The 18,988-nt window shown below is 43.0% G+C and overlaps 1 protein-coding gene across 3 annotated transcripts in view; it reads left to right on the top strand.

Moving 5' to 3' along the window:
* LOC133529701 (clathrin interactor 1) overlaps positions 1 to 18,988 on the top strand; it is a 52,473-nt gene that overhangs the window by 16,468 nt on the left and 17,017 nt on the right. For all 3 annotated transcript variants that reach the window (XM_061867487.1, XM_061867489.1, XM_061867488.1), the window contains 6 exons: positions 8,850 to 8,958; positions 10,192 to 10,281; positions 12,142 to 12,247; positions 13,407 to 13,627; positions 15,442 to 15,601; positions 17,700 to 18,061. In XM_061867487.1, coding sequence (XP_061723471.1) covers positions 8,850 to 8,958; positions 10,192 to 10,281; positions 12,142 to 12,247; positions 13,407 to 13,627; positions 15,442 to 15,601; positions 17,700 to 18,061 — 1,048 coding nt within the window. The remainder of the gene's footprint in view (positions 1 to 8,849; positions 8,959 to 10,191; positions 10,282 to 12,141; positions 12,248 to 13,406; positions 13,628 to 15,441; positions 15,602 to 17,699; positions 18,062 to 18,988) is intronic.

Genomic DNA, 18,988 nt, shown 5'->3' on the forward strand with positions numbered 1-18,988 from the left:
CTAGCCCTCCATCTAGGGGGGAACACCGCGAGGACGTCGAGGGCACCGGGTCAAAGGCCATCGACGAGGAAGCAGAGGCGGGTTCCAAATCTTCGCCGCCGGTACTAGGAAAGGCTAAGGCCGAGGTACCACTGACAAAGGCCGTGAAGATAACTGTCCACAAGGGGCCTCCGCGTTCACCGTCTGTGATCGAGCGGTTTAATCAACGGCGGATAGAGCGACGCCGCGCCGAGCGCGAACAGTTGAGCGCGCAGTCAAGGAGAATGTCGCCCATTTCCGAGCGGGAGAGTAGGGCGGCGGAGGAGAGGCAAGAACCTCCGCGCACCACACCCCTACCTCCAGCACCCTCGCCTAAGAAAAACGCACGGAATGAAGAGTCGTCGGTCAAATCTGCATCATCAAGGGGTTCACACATCAGCAGTCTATGTTCAAGCAAAATAAAAGAGCTTCAATATATAAAAGAAAAAAAGAAACTGGAACTGAAGCTCAGGGAGCTCGCTCTGGAACGCGAGATGCTTGACATAGAATATAAGCACCGTCTTAACGTCGTGGTTAACGAATATGGGTCACTTTCGGACACCTCCGTGGCATCATCACGCGGGAGTAGCCCCAAGCGACGAGTACGAGCCGAACCCGAGAGCCGAGTCACCGAGTGGCTTAATGACATTGGAAAGATCGTCGAGACGCCGCATCGCCCCCACGACGACCCGCCTCGCGTTCGCGTAGAGACACTACCCGTGCCGACACGGGCCGAGCGCGCCCGATCGCCGCCGCGCGGGCCGCGAACTGAGTACCGATCGCCGCCGCGCCAGCCACGGAAAGGGGGGGATAGATCGCCGCCGCGCAGACCGCGCAATGAATATCGGGCGCCGTCACCGGTAGAGCCGCCGCGACGATCACAATACGAGTACCGTGCGCCGTCGCCCTTAGAGCCAGAAATGGGGCCGTCGCGACCACGCAACGAGTACATGGAGTCACGAACTGAACCACAAAGGGATTACTTCGCGTCAACGCCGTTCACTCCTCATACTAAACTAAGGTCGTCGGTAGAGCCGCCGCCGAGTGACGCGGCTACTGCATTTAATAGGCTCGCCGACCAACTAAGGGACGCCGTACGCACAACGCCGCCAAAACAATGCTACGAGCTGCCACCTTTCTCGGGCAACCCGAACGAGTGGTTATTATTTTATAATGCCTACAGCGAGTCAACTCGACGCTACAATTTTAGTGCATTCGAAAACATGGCAAGGCTTCGAAATTGTTTACGTGGGGATGCACGCCAATGCGTGCAACATCTATTATCAACGTCGACACAGCCAGATTTAATAATAAAATTGTTGAAAAAGAACTTTGGAAGGATTGACCTTTTAGTCGATAAAGCGCTAGAAGAGCTTAAACGTCTGCCGCCTGTGGGTCCTAGCGCCATAGATTTAAATAACTTTGCTACAAAAGTCGTCAATATAGTAAGCACCTTGTGTGAACTGGATAGTAAAAATTACAGTAACAATCCTTTGTTGGTAAGAGAAATAACCGATCGTCTGAGTCCCCACTTACGAAGCAGATGGTGTGCATATGCCCGAGAAAATATAAATAATGGTAAATGTGAGCTTATGCTCATGGCGGATTTTCTCATCGAGGAAAGCGACGCCGAGTTAGAGTTCTCACACGCTCGGCTACCTACAAGCAATATGAAGAGGAGGGCAACGGCGGCAACGAGTCCAGGGAAGTAGACGTCCACCGCAGGCGCAGTACCACGCCGAGCAGGCATATACGACGGGTAACGCCGAGGCGCGACGTGTACCCTGCCTATTTTGCGGCGGTGGCCACAGAACCCCGGAATGCAAGCGGATCTTGGCCATGGACATAGGAGCTAGATGGGACTGGGCCAGGAGTAACACAATATGTTTCAGATGCCTAAACAGCAAGCATAGAAAGACTAAGTGCCATGACAAACCTTGTGGAATCGACGGATGCACTTTTAGGCATCATAAGTTGCTGCACGAGGGAAAGCCGCAGGAAGCGACGCGTGAACGCCGGCCGCCACCAGTGTCCCGCGCGGCTGCGCCCTCTTCGCAGCCCACCGCCAGCCTAGGGTCCGGACATACGCCGGCGGTTATAGCACAAGAGCCGGACACTGTTACGAACACTACGGAGCATGTGAATAACACAACCACGGTGTTCCTCAAAATGGTTCCCGTCACCGTAGAGGGTCCTAAGGGGAAGGTGGACACCTACGCTATGTTGGACGACGGGTGCACTATAAGCCTGATTCAGACAGACGTAGCGGACGCCGTAGGAGCTACGGGACCTGCCACGCCGCTATGTCTCGCAGGCGTAAGCAATATGGAAGCGGAGCCTGAAATAAGCAGACAGGTGAAGGTGCGCGTACGCGGAAAGGGCTTGGAAACCGCATACGATCTCGTCTTCACGACGGTACGACGTATAGGCCTACGTACGCAACGGATGAGTAAGAAAATCATGGAGCTGGAACACTTCAAAAATATACCGACTGCGTGCTATGAAGAGGCTATACCTAAACTGCTTATCGGCATCGACCAATGGCCTGTGCTACTACCACAGGAAGCAATCGTCAGGGGTCTGGACGAGCCAGCGGCAGTGCTAACTGGGCTTGGCTGGGTGATCTTCGGGGGAAAACCACGGCCGGTTATTCCCAAGGAGGGCGAGGAACACCTGATGCTGCACTGCCGCGAGAGGGATGAGAACCTAGACTCCATGCTACGAGATTATTTCAACATAGATTCGCTGGGAATAAAAAACGTTACAAAGGTGGATCCGCAAGTCCAAAGGGCCATGGATATTTTGGACAGAACAATAAAGAAAATCAACGACAATGGACCACGCTATGAAGTAGGTCAGCTATGGCGGGACGACGAACCACGAATGCCACCGACCATACAAACTGCAATGTGTCGGTTAAGGAGTATCGAGAGAAAGATGGATCGGGATCCGGCATTCGCTGAGAGTTATAAGGAACAAATTGATAATTTATTAAAGAAAAAGTACGCCGAGCCACTGCAGGAGCCGCCAGATAGCAAGATAGCGTGGGTGTTGCCGCATTTTGCGGTAACTAATCCGAACAAACCGGGAAAGATAAGGCTAGTCTTCGACGCTGCGTGTCGCGTTCAAGGGAAATGCCTAAACGATTTTCTTTTGGAAGGACCGGATCTATTACAGTCAATTATAGGGATTCTCTTTCGGTTCCGCGAAGGGCAATTTGCAGTTGTGGCGGATCTACAGGAAATGTTCCTCCAAGTAAAAATAAGGGCCGAGGATCAACCGTCACAAATGTTCATTTGGAGAGGGGACCGCCGGACAGGGAATCCGCAATTTTATAAAATGACGAGCATGCTTTTTGGTGCAGCAAGCTCACCATTCCTGGCCCATAGCGTCAGAAATAGAAACGCTATGGACAACGCTGATGAGTTCCCGGATGCTGTGGAAGACATCACACGTAATCATTACATGGACGATTACGTAGCCAGCTACCCGGATGAGAAGGAACTCTTACATCGTGCTACGCAAGTTGCGTCGTCTCACGCCAAGGGAGGGTTCCAGTTACGAGGGTGGACTTCAAACAGTGTGAAGCTACTCCAGCAGATCCCAACGGAGTTACACGCAAGTACACCGGCACAGCTCGGCAAAGGCAAGGAAAATAAGATCCTCGGGATGTACTGGAACCCTGAAACCGACCAGTTGGGTTTCAACACAACAATGATAAGGGTACCGGCCGAAGTGAAGGAAATGATACAGACGCCTACGAAGAGGCAAATGTTATCGGCCGTGATGTCAGTATATGACCCACTGGGGCTGTTAAGCCACTATACTATAACAGCAAAAGTTCAGCTGCAAAATCTGTGGGCCAAAAAGCTGGACTGGGACTCTCCACTGCCAGAAGAGGATAAGCGTGACTTCGAGGCCTGGCTGCGAGCTCTGGATAGCGTCGCGAAGCTCAGGATACCAAGATGCTATCTTTCAACGGCGGCAGTGGCGAGAAGGGAACTACACGTGTTCGTGGACGCCAGCACCAAAGCATACGCATGCGTGGCGTACTGGCGAGTAGCCTCAAATGGCGGGGAGGCCCAAGTGAGCCTAATCGCGGCAAAAAGTAAGGTTGGGCCAACGAGGCAACTCAGCATACCACGCATGGAACTTCAGTCGGCGCTCATCGGGTCAAGGCTACATCAGACCATCCGAGAGGAGCATCGTCTGACACCAGATCAGGTCATCATGTGGACAGACTCAAGGACGGTGCTACACTGGGTCCGCAACGACGCGAAACGATACAGCGCCTATGTAGCCAACCGCTTAGGTGAAACAGCGGAACTGACAATACCAAAACAATGGCGCTGGGTTCCCACAAAAGAAAATCCGGCGGATGAAGCTACCCGCCCGGATAAAGATCGACAAGTGACCTTCGAAAGCCGATGGTACCAAGGACCAGACTTTCTTAAGCGCCCTGAGGAAGAATGGCCACAAGAAAACGTCAAGGCAAATATTGAAGAAGACCTTCCCGAGTATGAGGAGGTTGCCTGTGCTGCTCAGGAGGAGCCAAAAGTCAACAAGGAGCCGATTCCAGACATCGAGCGATTCTCGGACTATAATCGTTTGATGAACGCAACGGCACGAGTCTTCCAATTTCTCGATTGTCTCAGGAACCGACAACGACAACCACTGCAGGTCATACATAGGAAGAAGGCGGAGCATCTACTTTTCCAATATGCTCAACGCACAAGCTTCCCTGAGGAGTATCGGAATCTGTCTAAGGGCGAACCAGTCAGCCACAAAAGTCGACTGCATGAATTGGACCCAGTATTAGGCCCAGACGGACTGATACGTATGCGAGGACGGCTCAACGCAGCGCCAGTACTAGGGTTAGAGAAGCAGCCAATCATATTGGACGGGAGGCATCAAATAATTAGATTATTAATTGAACGCGCGCATAAGGAAGCTGGACATGCAAATAATGAACGAGTTGTGAATGATCTACGACAGCTCTACTGGATCATTCACCTACGGCCAACGGTGCGCATGGTGGCTGGCAAGTGCCGCCTATGCGTGTTAAGGAGGGCGCAACCAAAGGTGCCAGCAATGGGAGACTTACCGCTGGCTAGAATCCAGCCGTACAAGAGGCCATTCACAAACACGGCAGTGGATTTATTTGGACCATTAACAGTGACCATCGGACGAAGGCATGAAAAAAGATGGGTTGCATTGTTTACATGCCTAACGACGCGAGCCATACATCTGGAGATCGTCCATAGTCTCTCAACGGACTCGGCGATAATGGCTCTCAGGCGACTAGCGGCACGACGAGGATGGCCCGCAGTCATTTACAGCGACAATGCAACGAACTTCAGGGGAGCGGACGTCGAACTACGCAACGCCTACAAGGAGTGGTTACCAGCACTTCGAGAGTTCGGCGTACAACACAACGTCACATGGAAGTTTATTCCACCCGGTGCACCTAACCAAGGCGGAGCTTGGGAAAGATTAGTACGCTCCGTAAAGAACGCCCCAACAGCAACATTACACACAAAGGCACCCAAAGAAGAGTTGTTGCTGACCGTACTGGCAGAGGCAGAAAATACTGTCAACGCACGGCCACTGACCCATGTTTCAGTGGACCCGAGGGATGAGGAAGCGTTGACACCGGATCATTTTCTCCTGGGAGGCTCAACGGGAGCTCCATCGACCGGACCGTGCGAGGAAGCGGACCGCAGGACTTGGCGGGCCAGCCAAGCTTTGGCCGACCACTTCTGGCGAAGATGGATACGGGAGTACCTGCCAACACTCGCACCGCGCCAATCATCAAATAACAGGGTCAGGCCAATCCAGAAGGGCGACTATGTAATAATAGTGGACGGAAACCTGCCGCGCAATGTGTGGCCACGCGGCATCGTCACCCGGGTGTACCCAGGACCGGATGGTGGAATACGATCGGCTGACGTTCAAACCCGAGGAGGCGTGTTCCGGAGGCCCGTCACAAAGTTGGCTGTCCTACCGTTGCAACAGGAGCAGTCGCAGGAGCGTCAGCGGGGGCAGACTGTTACGGACAGCATGGACCCCTGCCGAGACGAATGCTCGGACGGTACAGACCCGGGCCGGAACGAATTACCTAACGCGTAAAACTAGATAAAATAGCTATAGGTTGCCTAGCTATAGGATAGAAATAAGTTGACACAAGCACACTTTGTATGATTGACTTATCGGTCGATTGACTAGAAACAGGATAAAATTGTAGTCGCTATGAAAATAGCGTTTTGTGTCAGCTTGTTACGTGACGTCATCACCGCGGGTGAGCGGCCGGTGCGATCGCTGCGGAAGCCGGAAGCGTACTGAGCGGCGCGGACCTCGGTGCGCGGTATTTATATGTTCGGGCCGAGGCGACCCAATTTCACCTGAATTCTCCCAAATTAGGCTTTCCCCAGGGATCGTAGTGACCTGTATAGATAGGAAATAGGGTTAGCTATCCGTAGACACAAGCATTGTAAGCATTGGGCCTAGAATTATCGAGATATTAAGACTTAAAGTTATTTTTGTATGGAGTTGGACTATCGATAGAGATAATTCTTATATTTATTAATATTTTCAGCTGAAACTAGTATAATAGGGTAGATCTTCGTAAATGCTTTCTAGAAAGGTACGGTTCATCACTGAAAACCTCAGGGTTCCCGAGATAAACCCGACAAGGTGGTTAAATACGGGGAAAGTTCTACGCCCAATGCGAGAAAGAGATAGCACAAGAAAGAGAAGTCCACGTAACGAGGCCGTTCTCGAATTATCTGGAGTTACTTTCGAGACCTCGTATTCGCCCTATATAAGCAGGCGAGATACGGCCTGCGGACAGTGAGTTAGTACAGTCAGTTAGTTCAGTTCAGTTCAAGCGATCGGAAAACAAGAAAAGGAAAAGTGTGGAAAAAGTGAAAGTGCCCTAAAGTTGTGATCAGTATTAGTGGTAATAGTGGTTTTAGTGCTAGTTACGTGGACCGCTTAGTTATTTTACCTTAGTAAGTACTAGAATAACGTTATAGTGAAAGTGCCTATAGTGTTAGTGTTTTAGTGCTTAAGTTTGGTGCCTAAGGTCTAGACTAAGTGTGTGCTAGTGCTAAATAAATAGGAATCTAATTAAGTGGTGTTTGTTTGACGCTCCAACTACGTCCCACCGTGGGAGGAATTGGATTTCCGAACCAGCAGGCTCCGTAAATAAATATTAAACTGAGTTATCGCTGAGAGCTGACTCCAGGGTGTCCTCTGGCGGTTACAACTACACTGAGTAGGGTCTAATCTTATTTGGTTGCGATTTTCTGTAAGGTAAAGTTCGTGTAATGTCACCTCGCTTTGTGTGGTAGGGCACAGCACAGCGGATATCATTACAGATCTAGAGCGGAGCCCAACTGGGGAAGTACCTCCACCTTACAGAAAACCGCAGCCAAATAGACCCTACTCATAGTGTTGTGTTCCTGCCGGTGAGTAAGGTTGCCAGAGCTCAACGAGGGTGCGGAGTGTTAGGGTCGGCACCGCGCATGTAGCACCTCTGGAGTTGCAGGCGTACATAGGCTCCGGAGACTGCTTATCATCAAGCGGGCTGTATGCTTGTTTGCCACTGACGTAATATAAAAAACACTGTTATTTTGTTTTTGACGATCTTAATATATGTAGATTCTTATAAATTGATATGTAGGTATGTAATTTGTACCGTAATCATGTTGTGCTCAATAAAACCAAAGAGAATTTGAAATAGAGGTGTATTGTCAAAAAAAACCATGTAAATTTACTGCCATCTTTCGACACATGATTAAAACTTTAAGAACGCCATTTGACTTTGATCCTTATTCTTTCACTCATATGTGTTCAATTTGTTAAATATCAAAAAGTGGCGCCATCTTACCGGGCACAACCTAAAGGTTCACTAGACCATAGAGAAATAAGAAGTAGTAGAGTGCTCACGCCATACATCAGTTTTGGTACCAAAATGCTTATTATATACGCAGTCAACATCTAGCATCGAGTAGCGGAACTCTTAGTACTGCTACTCGACAATAGATATCGCGGCAAACAAAAAGTCAAATGCTCAACGATTTTCCGCTAATATTAAAACCAGAGTAACCGGAACTCTATTTTCAACTCTTACACAAGTTCACGAGCGGCCACCAGGTGGGTTCCCGGCAGTGAATGTGTTAAAACACAAACTTATGGAAGTTAGAGGCAAGGAACAGAAACTCCTTAGGCAGAATTGTTGCTAAAGTGTCCAGCTGTCAGCTATAAATTTAATAATAGTTCCAAATCTCTCCAGAGTAGCGCTAGAGTAGCTAAGAACCTAGGCGTTATTTTCGGAGTGAAGTGCGCTGTCTATGATTAGTTTTTTTTCTCAAGTATTCTAGGTATTGTAGCGCCACCTATTTATGATTTTAGTCGGACACTTTTTGGTATATGGAGATATTGTTCATTGCATCTACCTTCCATACACAAACTGTTAACCTAAAGGTTAGACGCCATCGCTCGAAACGATGCTGGCATACCTTCAGCCTTTGATCTATTAGATGGCGCCACGTTTTGATATTTAAATAAATAAATAAATCTTTATTTCGGACAAACAATGTATCCATAGAATATTTAACAAATTTAACACGTATTAGTAAAAGAATAAGGTTAAAAAGACAAATGGCGTTCTAAAAGTTTTAATCATGTTTCGAAAGATGGCAGTAAATTTACTGTGGCTACAAAGTTTTGTTTGACAATCCACTTGTGTTTCAAATTATCTTTGATAAAACGTAATATTTTGGGAGTTTTTATTTGTTAATATTATTTTAATTTAATAATATTTGCAGGGCATCAATGTCCGCCATAAGGTGCGTGAATTGATCGACTTCATCCAAGACGACGATAAACTGAGAGAGGAGAGGAAAAAGGCTAAGAAGAACAAGGACAAATATATTGGTGAGTAGTAACAACAAAATTGTAACTCACTTTTTTTTATTTAAAACCAAACTTAAGGGGGTGGTAGTTTATATGGGGAATGAAAATTTCCAAACGACTCGTTTTTCTCAAGTTTCTTTCGAAAAAAACAATGCAAATTTCAGTTACAATACTTCCGAAAAAACGAATAAAGCCGAAATAAACAAGTTTTTTTGAACTACTGTATTTTTTCATATGATTTTAATTGGGAATTTAAACAGGAAGGTTAAGGTTGCACGTCTAATGTGTTCATTTCTGGCATTTTATATATTTGATACTGTCACTCATCAATGGCATTGTGTGACGTACATAGGAAAAATATGAAATTTGGTAAAATTCCCAAAAAAACATTTGATTTTCTCCGCAGTTTTCATCCCTAGGCCCACTTAACGTGATTTGGGTATTTTGAACTTTGTTTATTCACTTCATGGTTTGTTATCTTATGACGCTTTTCCTGGTGAAATCCCTAATGAATATCATAATATCGGTACATAACAACATATGGTTTTGTGAAGTCAGATCTTTTTTGTTTGCCCCCGATACCTAACCTCACATTTAAAATATCAATATTAGAAGTTCAAAGGGTATTTGACTTATTGGAGATTTTGTAGGTATGAAATCGTGTGTGTGATATGTTATCCCTAGGATGTAGAGGTTTCTTTGCCTACTTAATATCGCGTCGGTGGGACTCGTGGTGGGTTGATAATAAGGTGTATACCCATCTGTCCCCGGCGGGAACAGATGGGAAAGGTTTCATTCCCATCTGCCCCGCCGGACGGGAATGATCCATTACCACCTGTGGCCGGCCACCTCGGTTTCTTCCTGTCTTTGTTATTATACAAATGTCGATTTTGATAGTAACTATTTAAACAGTTAAAATTCTAAGTCGTGAAATAAAAATCATATAATGTATATACATACTTGACGCGGTTCAGCATAAATAATTTACATTATAAATGTGAAAAAATGTTTGCACTGGTTTCATCATAACAACTACCTATTGAAGTATAGAGTTATAACTCTATTAGTAGACAGTACTAAAAGTAAAAGTAAGTATTTCACGAATTGGAATTGATAGTTGCTATATCAAAATCGATTTATGCATAATAAAAAGACGGGAAGAAAGCGAGGCGGTCACAGATGGGAATGATTCATTCCCATCTGTGCCCGATGGGAATACACCGATAGTAAACATGTTTGTGTTGTACTGTTTAGGCATGTCATCAGAAGCGGGCGCGATGGGCATGCGCGGGTCAGGAGGCTGGGGCGAGTACAGCGACCGCGGCGGCGGCGGCAGCAACTGGGGTAAGGCCGTCCAATCTCACCCCTACTCTACCACAGTACTGTTCACACTTAACAGTACGATCACTCTGGGTCGTGGGTCAAAAACGTTCAAGAGAACGGGTGTCTATGCGGTTGACATTATGAAAGTTTACAATCTGGATACACACTCCTTCTGGCACACACACACAAACACACTCTGAGACCCAAACTTGAATAACGTGTTTAGTTTTTTTTAATTTAGTTATTCTGTATTTTTTAAAGCTTGTATTGTAGTCATTACTATTAGACTTTTGGTAGCATACCGTGGTTCTAAAATACATGGAGTCGCAATTTTTTTTCTAAGTCAAAGTTAAAGTAAATATTACATATATATTTATATGCTAAAATTACGTAAATGTTTATAAACAGACTAAACGATTGTGGTATGGTAGGGGGATCGTTTTGGGAACATAAAATATTTGTTGATTTTTTTTCTTTTACCATAGTAAAGAATGTGTTTAAATAAATGTGTTTTGTTAGATACACTTTTTTCTCCAATCAATATTTAATAAGATATTGGGATTCTTCGATATATCTCGGTAAATATTGATCTGAGAACATAGGCGAACATAACACATAAATAATGTTCCATCAAAAATGTTCTGTCCCAAAACCGACCCCTACCCCATAGCTCAACCGTTAATTTAGTTTACCAGCATTAACTTAATTTTTACATATAAATATACATGTAATATTTACTTTGACTTCGAAAAAACTTGTTTTGCGACTCCGTGGATTCTATAACCACGGTATGCTACCAAAAGTCCCAAGTGTATCTTTAGGTATTTAAATAACAGTACATAAACAATTTGTACATTTTCAGGTAGTTATAACATTTATTGGTTAACCAACCAAATACAAAACCGCCTGGATCTGTGACTGAACGACCTGACTTTAACCTACATTACTTGATCATGTAATGTTTTCATCTACCCTCAACTGGCTTAAGGAGCCATTTGAGGGTAGATTTTGTTTACTTTTATTTAAATACCTAAAGATACAGAGTATAGGGATGTCCAGAATATTCGCATTCGTATATACGAATATTCGCATTAAATGAAGCGAATGTTTTGCGAACGCGAATATGCTGAGGTCGTGTCCTGTCTCGTCGACTCGCGTATAATTATAACATCTGCCAGGAATGCAGAAAACGCTGGTTTGATCCCTTTCGTATATTATAGTTATTTGTGTCCTAAGGGAGGAAAAGTAGGTCATTGCGTGCCGCGTTTAAAATTGTGCCGATGGCGAGGATGTCAAACACGCGGGATGTAATGTCCTACGATTCTTCCCGTGGTGCGTATATTATTTTTCCGCCCGGAGGGCAGAAAAATATATTTCACTTTATATTTTTACAACCTTGCAAGTTAAATTTGACCCACTTCCCGGTTTCCGATGAAGCTGAAAATTTACATACATATATATGTCGGGTGACAATGCAATATTATGGTACGTTCACGTCTGAAAATATCGATACGGACAAAGCGCCAAAAATATGTATACACTACCCTAATATATGGGCCATAAGATTTTGTGTACATATTTTTGGCACTTAGATCGTGTCGATGTTTTCAGACGTGACTGTACCATCGAGCTGATCTGATGATGGAGACAGGAGGTAGACATAGGAACTCTGTGATAAAACAACGCAACTGAATTGTGTTTGGGGTTTTTAGAATTATGTCGATCGAGTATTAGTTGAGTAAGAAAAGTACAGTCAGCGATAAAAGCTTGCATCAAAAATGAATTTTTTGCTAAAAACTTGTATTAGTGTGGTACTAGAAATACACAAATAAAAATACTTACTAAAATAATCAGTGACTTAGTTGAAATTGTTATTTACAGACGAACCCAAAGAACGAAACGACGAAGATGATTATGATCGAGCAGATGATTCGGATGGAGACTACAGCCATGGACCGGGCCATGCCAGTGCGAGGAAACCCAACAAGTAAGTTCATTAGTTGTACTAAGGGCCTGTTTCATAATGTCCAAGTTTTTTTATACTACGTCGGTGGCAAACAAGCATACGGCCCGCCTGATGGTTAGCAGTCTCCGTAGCCTATGGACGCGTGCAACTCCAGAGGAGAACGACTTTTGCTCTATAACACTGATATTATTCCACAACGAAAGGATTTTATATGATTGAGAGTTTTGAGCAAGGAACCGGTTTTTTAAAATACCGGTTTATTTCGGTTTTCATCCGAACTTTTATTAAAATTAAATAAATATTTAAAAAATCGGCCAAGAGCATATCGGGCCATGCTCAGAGTAGGGTTCCGTAGTTACTTTTCCGTCATAATAAGCTAAACTGGAGCTTAAAGTATAGAAGATTATTAACCAAGGAATGAACTGTGGATATTACGTCTTTTTACTATGAAGGGGAAACTTTTTGCGATAACTCAAAAACAGCTAAACTGATCATGCCCGCTATAGTTTTCATTTACTGGAATACATTCTCTTAATCAAAAAAAGTTTGTTGAAGACCCCTATTGGTTTTGAAAGACCTTTCAAACGATATCCCACACTGTAAGGTTGAAGCAAAAAAAAATTCACGTGTAGGGGAGGTACCCTAAATAAATAAAAAAAAATGATTTTATTTTACAATTTTGTCGGTTTTATCCCCCCTCTTTACGTGTAGGGGAGGTACCCTAAATAAATAAAAAAAATTGATTTTATTTTACAATTTTGTCGGTTTTATTGATTTATATATCCATGCCAAATTTCAGCTTTCTAGCACTAACGACCACGGAGTAAAGCCTCGGACAGACAGACAGACAGACGGACATGGCGAAACTATAAGGGTTCCTAGTTGACTACGGCTTGGTGTTGTGCCACGTAAACATAGACACCGACATAGGAAGAAACCGGTTGTTATTGCTCTAAATCATTTAATTTGACAGGAACTGTTCTCATAAAAACCGGTTTAAATATAACGGTTTTTCGAGCGAAACCGAAATTAAAAGGTTTTGCTTCAAATACATGATAACAGTTTGGAAATTTAACCGGTTTCCTTTAACCTTAGTTTTGAGACCTCAACTTTCTTATCACCCTCACATTTTGCTCGGCCTTTTTAGTGTTATTCATAACTTGAAAACGTACACTTCCAGAGAAAACATATATCGAGACGACGGCGCCGGCAGCCCTCCGCCTCGCTCACTCAGCTCCCGCTCGGGCGAGCGCGAGCGGGACCGCGATACTGACGGCTACGTGAGCGCGGCCGGCCTCACTTCCCCCACAGGACTCAGTTCCTCGGCCAACACGCTCAATATCAGCTTGAAGAGCCCCGCCAAGACTAAAAGCAGCACGCCTACCAAAAAGATTGATTTAGGTAAGATATGTAATTATACATATTTACCTCAGCACCTCGAACAAGCCTACCTCGTCATTCCAACCTCAACACAAGCCTTATTGAGCTTACTGTGGGACTTAGTCAATTTGTGTAATAATGTCCTATAATATTTATTTATTATTATTATTTATTATTCCAGGGAGTGTGGAAAGTGCGACTTTCCTCACTGCAGGCAGTGACGAAAGTACTATTTTCCTCACTCCAGGGAGTGAGACAAAGTAGCTTTTTAATTTTATGAAGGCCATGAATACAGGAATAAAATCTTTACTTGGTGTTGAATTTTTTTTACCTTTAATATGTTCTCACTACTGAGGTGAAAAGATGCAAGTGTCACACGAGAGCAAAGTTATTTTACATTTCGTGTTTGAGTCAACACTCGCAGGAAAAACAAACTTTCCTCTCTTGTTGCACAAATAACTATTTCACCACACCAACTGGTAAAGGCACTCTGGACTGTTCGAAAACGAATGGGAAAGCTACATTTTATCCACATGCGGGGCAAAGTAATCAGATGCAAATTTTGAGTTGTTTCCTTATGTTGGCTGGTAGAATTGTCTTTTAAATGATGAGTTTGAAGCAAAGGGGGCAAAGTTGTTGTTGAACCGCTCGTGCTAATATTGATACTCGAGCAAGGGAAAGATTCCAAAATTGAACCACGAGCGTTGGAGAAGTGGAAACTTGAGCGTTGCGAGGGTTTCAAGGCACGAGGGTTAAACAACAACTTTGCCCTCCTTGTAAAACATAACATTGGTCGTTATATTTATGCCAATTATTCCATTCCTATCCAGTATGAATAGTTTCCTAGGGGTCAACTTTATAACAAATTAAAGAAACTTTTTCCATACATTTACTATGGAGAATACGTGAAATTTTATTCACACTTTTCTATCTCGCCCATCAGTCCTGAGGGCCTACCGCGAACCACGTTCGACGTGTTACCTCTCTGTCGCACTTGTAAATTCGTACGTTAGTGTGACAGGGAGGCAACACGTCGAACGTGGTTCGCGGTAGGCCCTCTGTTACGTTTAAGGACTGTAATGATTGGCGATATAGAAAAATGTGCCAAAAATTGGCGGGACAATATTTCACGCTTTCTCCATAGGGGCTGTCCATTAATCACGTCATACTAAGTAAGGGGGTCTCAAAAAAATCACGAATGATCACCATGGGGGATAACCCCAAGGTTAATGTGTTGTATGAAATAAAAATCGCTTTTGGTTCTAAACACTACAATTTTACATGGGCTTTAGCTATCCCAAAAATCCAACCTGTATATTTAAATTTGGAGGTTAATAGGGTTGTTTCCAATTTTTTGATACGCTTGTATTACGTTCTATATTAACTAAAAGTTGCCCTAAAATCCAACTTTTATGCTAAAAACTGCTTTAAATATGTTAAATTAACAAAATATATTTTGACAGATGCTTTCGCGCCCAAAACGCTCTTTGAAAATTGTGTGACGTCACAGTTTACGGTTTGACACATAACTACACACACACGTAGAAGATACGAACTGTCAACTGACATTTGTCATTTGTTGTTTATCGCCTAACTGTCAACAGTGTCAATCCGAGAGTTGTGACGTCATCAGAATCTTCAATGACGTTTCGAGCTTGGTCACGTGACGTGTGCCAAAGGATATTTTAAATTCAATATTTACAAAAATATGGTCATTACAGGTCCCCTAAAAGTAGTTTAACATGTTCTTATAATCCAAAAGAATTTATCGGGATACAATTCTGCCCTAAGATTTGTAGATGGAAACAACCCTATTGAAAACATTGATTTTTCAGGCGCTGCTGCGAGCTACGGCAAGTCGGCCGCGACTCCAGCGCCCACTCCTGCGGCGTCTGCTGGCGACCAGTCGCACGACCTGTTGGACGACTTGTTCAAGACTTGCCCCGGACCAGTCGCAGCTCAGGGTGGACTTCTTGAAGATGACTTCGACCCCAGGTATAACATACAGTAGACAATAGTAATATGTATACAATTTCAGTTCAGGTCAGTTCAAATATACATTATTCATGTAGGCCTAGCAACAAGCACTTATGAATGGTAAGAGAGTATTGAATGAATGAATGAATGAATGAATAGAGCTTTATTAATTCCATACAGATTGAATTAAATTAAAATTACACATAAATATTACCATTGATAAATTGATTATTGCATGCTAAGTATAATAATTAATAATACATTTAAACAAAATTTAAAGGAAATTGATGTAAATATTATTCCATAATACTAATGAATTATAATACAGATCAAATTTCATACTAAGAATTTCACAAAATATCGTCAAACATAAAAAAAAACAATTGTAAGTATATAAAATACTAGTCTAGAATGTTTCTAGAATAAATGTAGAAACAAAAAAAAAAAAAAAAAACAGCAAAAGAAGTACATACACTGTGCACTGGAATATCCATTTCATCATCATTATTCAAATATAATAAAGAAAGAGTTGAACAAGTGAAAGAGTTTGTGTATCTGGGAACCTTGTTCACTAGGGACGGTAAACATGATGAAGACATTGAAAGGAGAGTGAATGCTGGAAATCGTGTGAATGGGGCACTCAACGCTTTTATGAGCAGCCAGAAGGTTTTGACGACCGGTCTGGCCTAGTGGGTAGTGACCCTGCCTACGAAGCTGATGGTCCCGGGTTCAAATCCTGGTAAGGGCATGTATTCGTGTGATGAGCATGGATATTTGTTCCTGAGTCATGGGTGTTTTCTATGTATTTAAGTATTTATAAATATTTATATATTATATATATCGTTGTCTAAGTACCCTCAACACAAGCCTTATTGAGCTTACTGTGGGACTTAGTCAATTTGTGTAATAATGTCCTATAATAAAAAAAAGAAGGTGTCGCAGAAAGCACGGTTGGCTGTGCATAGAGGGGTGTTGGTGCCTACACTTATGCATGGTAGCGAAAGTTGGGTACGGCAGAAGAAACATCAGAGTCAAGTGAATGCAGTGGAAATGAGAGCCTTGAGAAGTGTGTGTGGTGTAAAATTATAAGATAGAATTAGGAACAGTGTGATAAGGGAAAAGTGTGGACTGAACGAAGATGTAGTGACAAAAATTGAGAAAGGTATGTTGAGATGGTTTGGACACGTGGAAAGAATGAGTGAAAGAAGGTTAACAAAGAGAGTGTATAAGGGAGAAGTAGAAAAGGGAGCTGGAAGGGGTAGACCTCGGCGGACTTTCTCTGATCAAATCGGGGAAATCCTGAAGAAAGGCCAGGTCAACAGCACCCTAAACCGACGAGCGTGTATGAGGAATGTCATGAAAGTGAAGGAAGCGAAAAAGGTATGTCAGGATCGTAGCAAGTGGAAATCCGTGGTCTCTGCCTACCCCTTCGGGAAATAGGCGTGATTATATGTATGTATGTATGTATAATAAATAAAAAATCATTTCGAATCACAATTAATCTTATATATTATACTCATTATCTGACACTGTTGTTTAACAGTTATGGCGTCTCTTTAAAGCGTGGTTAACTTTCTCGCTCATTAATCAATTTAAATCAATCATTCGTGGACTAAATTGAAATACTAGTACTTTTTTTATACCACGACGGTGGCAAGCAAGCATACGGCCCGCCTGATGGTAAGCAGTCACCGTAGCCTATGGACGGCTGCAACTCCAGAGGTGTTACATGCGCGTTGCTGACCCTTTAAAAATCTGTACACTCCTTTTTTGAAGAACCTCATACTGTAGACCCTCGGGAAAACCTCGGCAGGTAGCTCATTCCACAACCGGAGTGTGCGCGGGAGGAAGTTCCTCTTAAACCGCACAGTGCGTGACCATTTAGGTTCTAGGGTGTGAGGATGAACACCACACCACACACACTTACCACATTTTATGCTAATATAATATCTGAAAACTAAGAATTAGAATCCTTCCTTGTGGGAAATTTATAATTATGACAAAAGCTGCTATTCTGAGTGAAATAAACCGATTTTTTAAAATCTTATTTTAAGAATCTCTAAAGGTATTCCTATTTTAGTAATTTTAAACTTATACCACAACCTACCTATTCCAGGGCCGAAGAACCCAAACCGGCACCAACCAGCTCCACCGAGTTTGGAGACTTCACTAACGCCTTTGGAGCCCCCGAGCCTGTCTCCAACGATGGCTTCGCTGATTTCACCAGCGCCTTCACTGGAGCCCCGACCAACTTTGGGGCACCCGCTGCCTTTGGGGCTCCGGCTAGCAATAACTTTATTGCTCCGGCCAGTAATAACTTTGTTGCTCCGGCTAGTAATAACTTTGTTGCTCCCGCTAGCAATAACTTTGTTGCTCCGGCTAGCAATAACTTTGTTACTTTGGCTAGTAATAACTTTGGAGCTTCGGCAATGAGCAACAGTTTTGTGGCAAATGTTACTACACCAGTTAATAATAATGGTAAGTACCCATCAAAGATTCAGTGTACTTGTATAATGATTTGTGAAGTCTTTAATGCTTCGCATGTAAAGATTCAAGCGCCGAATTGCGTTATTTATGTCATCTGTCAAACTCGGGATCACCATTTTTTTCTTCTCCCAGCTACTAGTTAACTGTTTTATTTTTTTTTATTTATATTTCGATTTTATTCACAAATAAGCTTACAGTCTAATAAACCAAGGCGCTTATAAGTAATGATATTATAATTATTATACACTATGTCACACTTACACTATGAAAATTACATGTCAACCTTACAAAAACCAAATTCGATTATATAATATTAAGTATGTCAATAAAGTAAATAAATATGAATGATAATCAATTATGTTGTCTGTTAACTGGAAGAGAACCCATACAGGTATAAGTTTGCCTTTGTTGTTTCTAATTTACTCTGAAACTGTGTTTTTGTTACCGTTTCGTGTTTTTATTGCTATGTACAATAAAGCATATACATACATATGATACATACATACTAGTATCTGGGTGGATCAACTTTTTTTTTTGTTGTAATGTATTTTGATTTTGTCTCGTTACCCAGGAGACAATAAATAGTTTATTAGAAGAAATGTTATACTAATATGCTATTTAGATGATCCACTATGATAAAATTCAAAATTCAAAAATTTATTCTGCAAGTAGGCCTCAAGGGCTCTTTTACAAGTCAATACAACATTTATAGTAACATCATATAGTGACATGAAAAATACATAACAACATTTATAAATACAACAGCCAATACCTGGGCAAACATTACATTATAATAATCTTAAAATAAATAATTAATACAATACAATAGAGATGTATAGTCTCTATGGTTAAAAACACATTAAATCTGGAGATGTAAAAGGTCCCCAATGTCAGAGTACTAATACTAATAAAATTTGG

The sequence above is a fragment of the Cydia pomonella genome, chromosome 21 (assembly GCF_033807575.1).
Source record: "Cydia pomonella isolate Wapato2018A chromosome 21, ilCydPomo1, whole genome shotgun sequence".
NCBI classification, from domain to species: domain Eukaryota; kingdom Metazoa; phylum Arthropoda; class Insecta; order Lepidoptera; family Tortricidae; genus Cydia; species Cydia pomonella.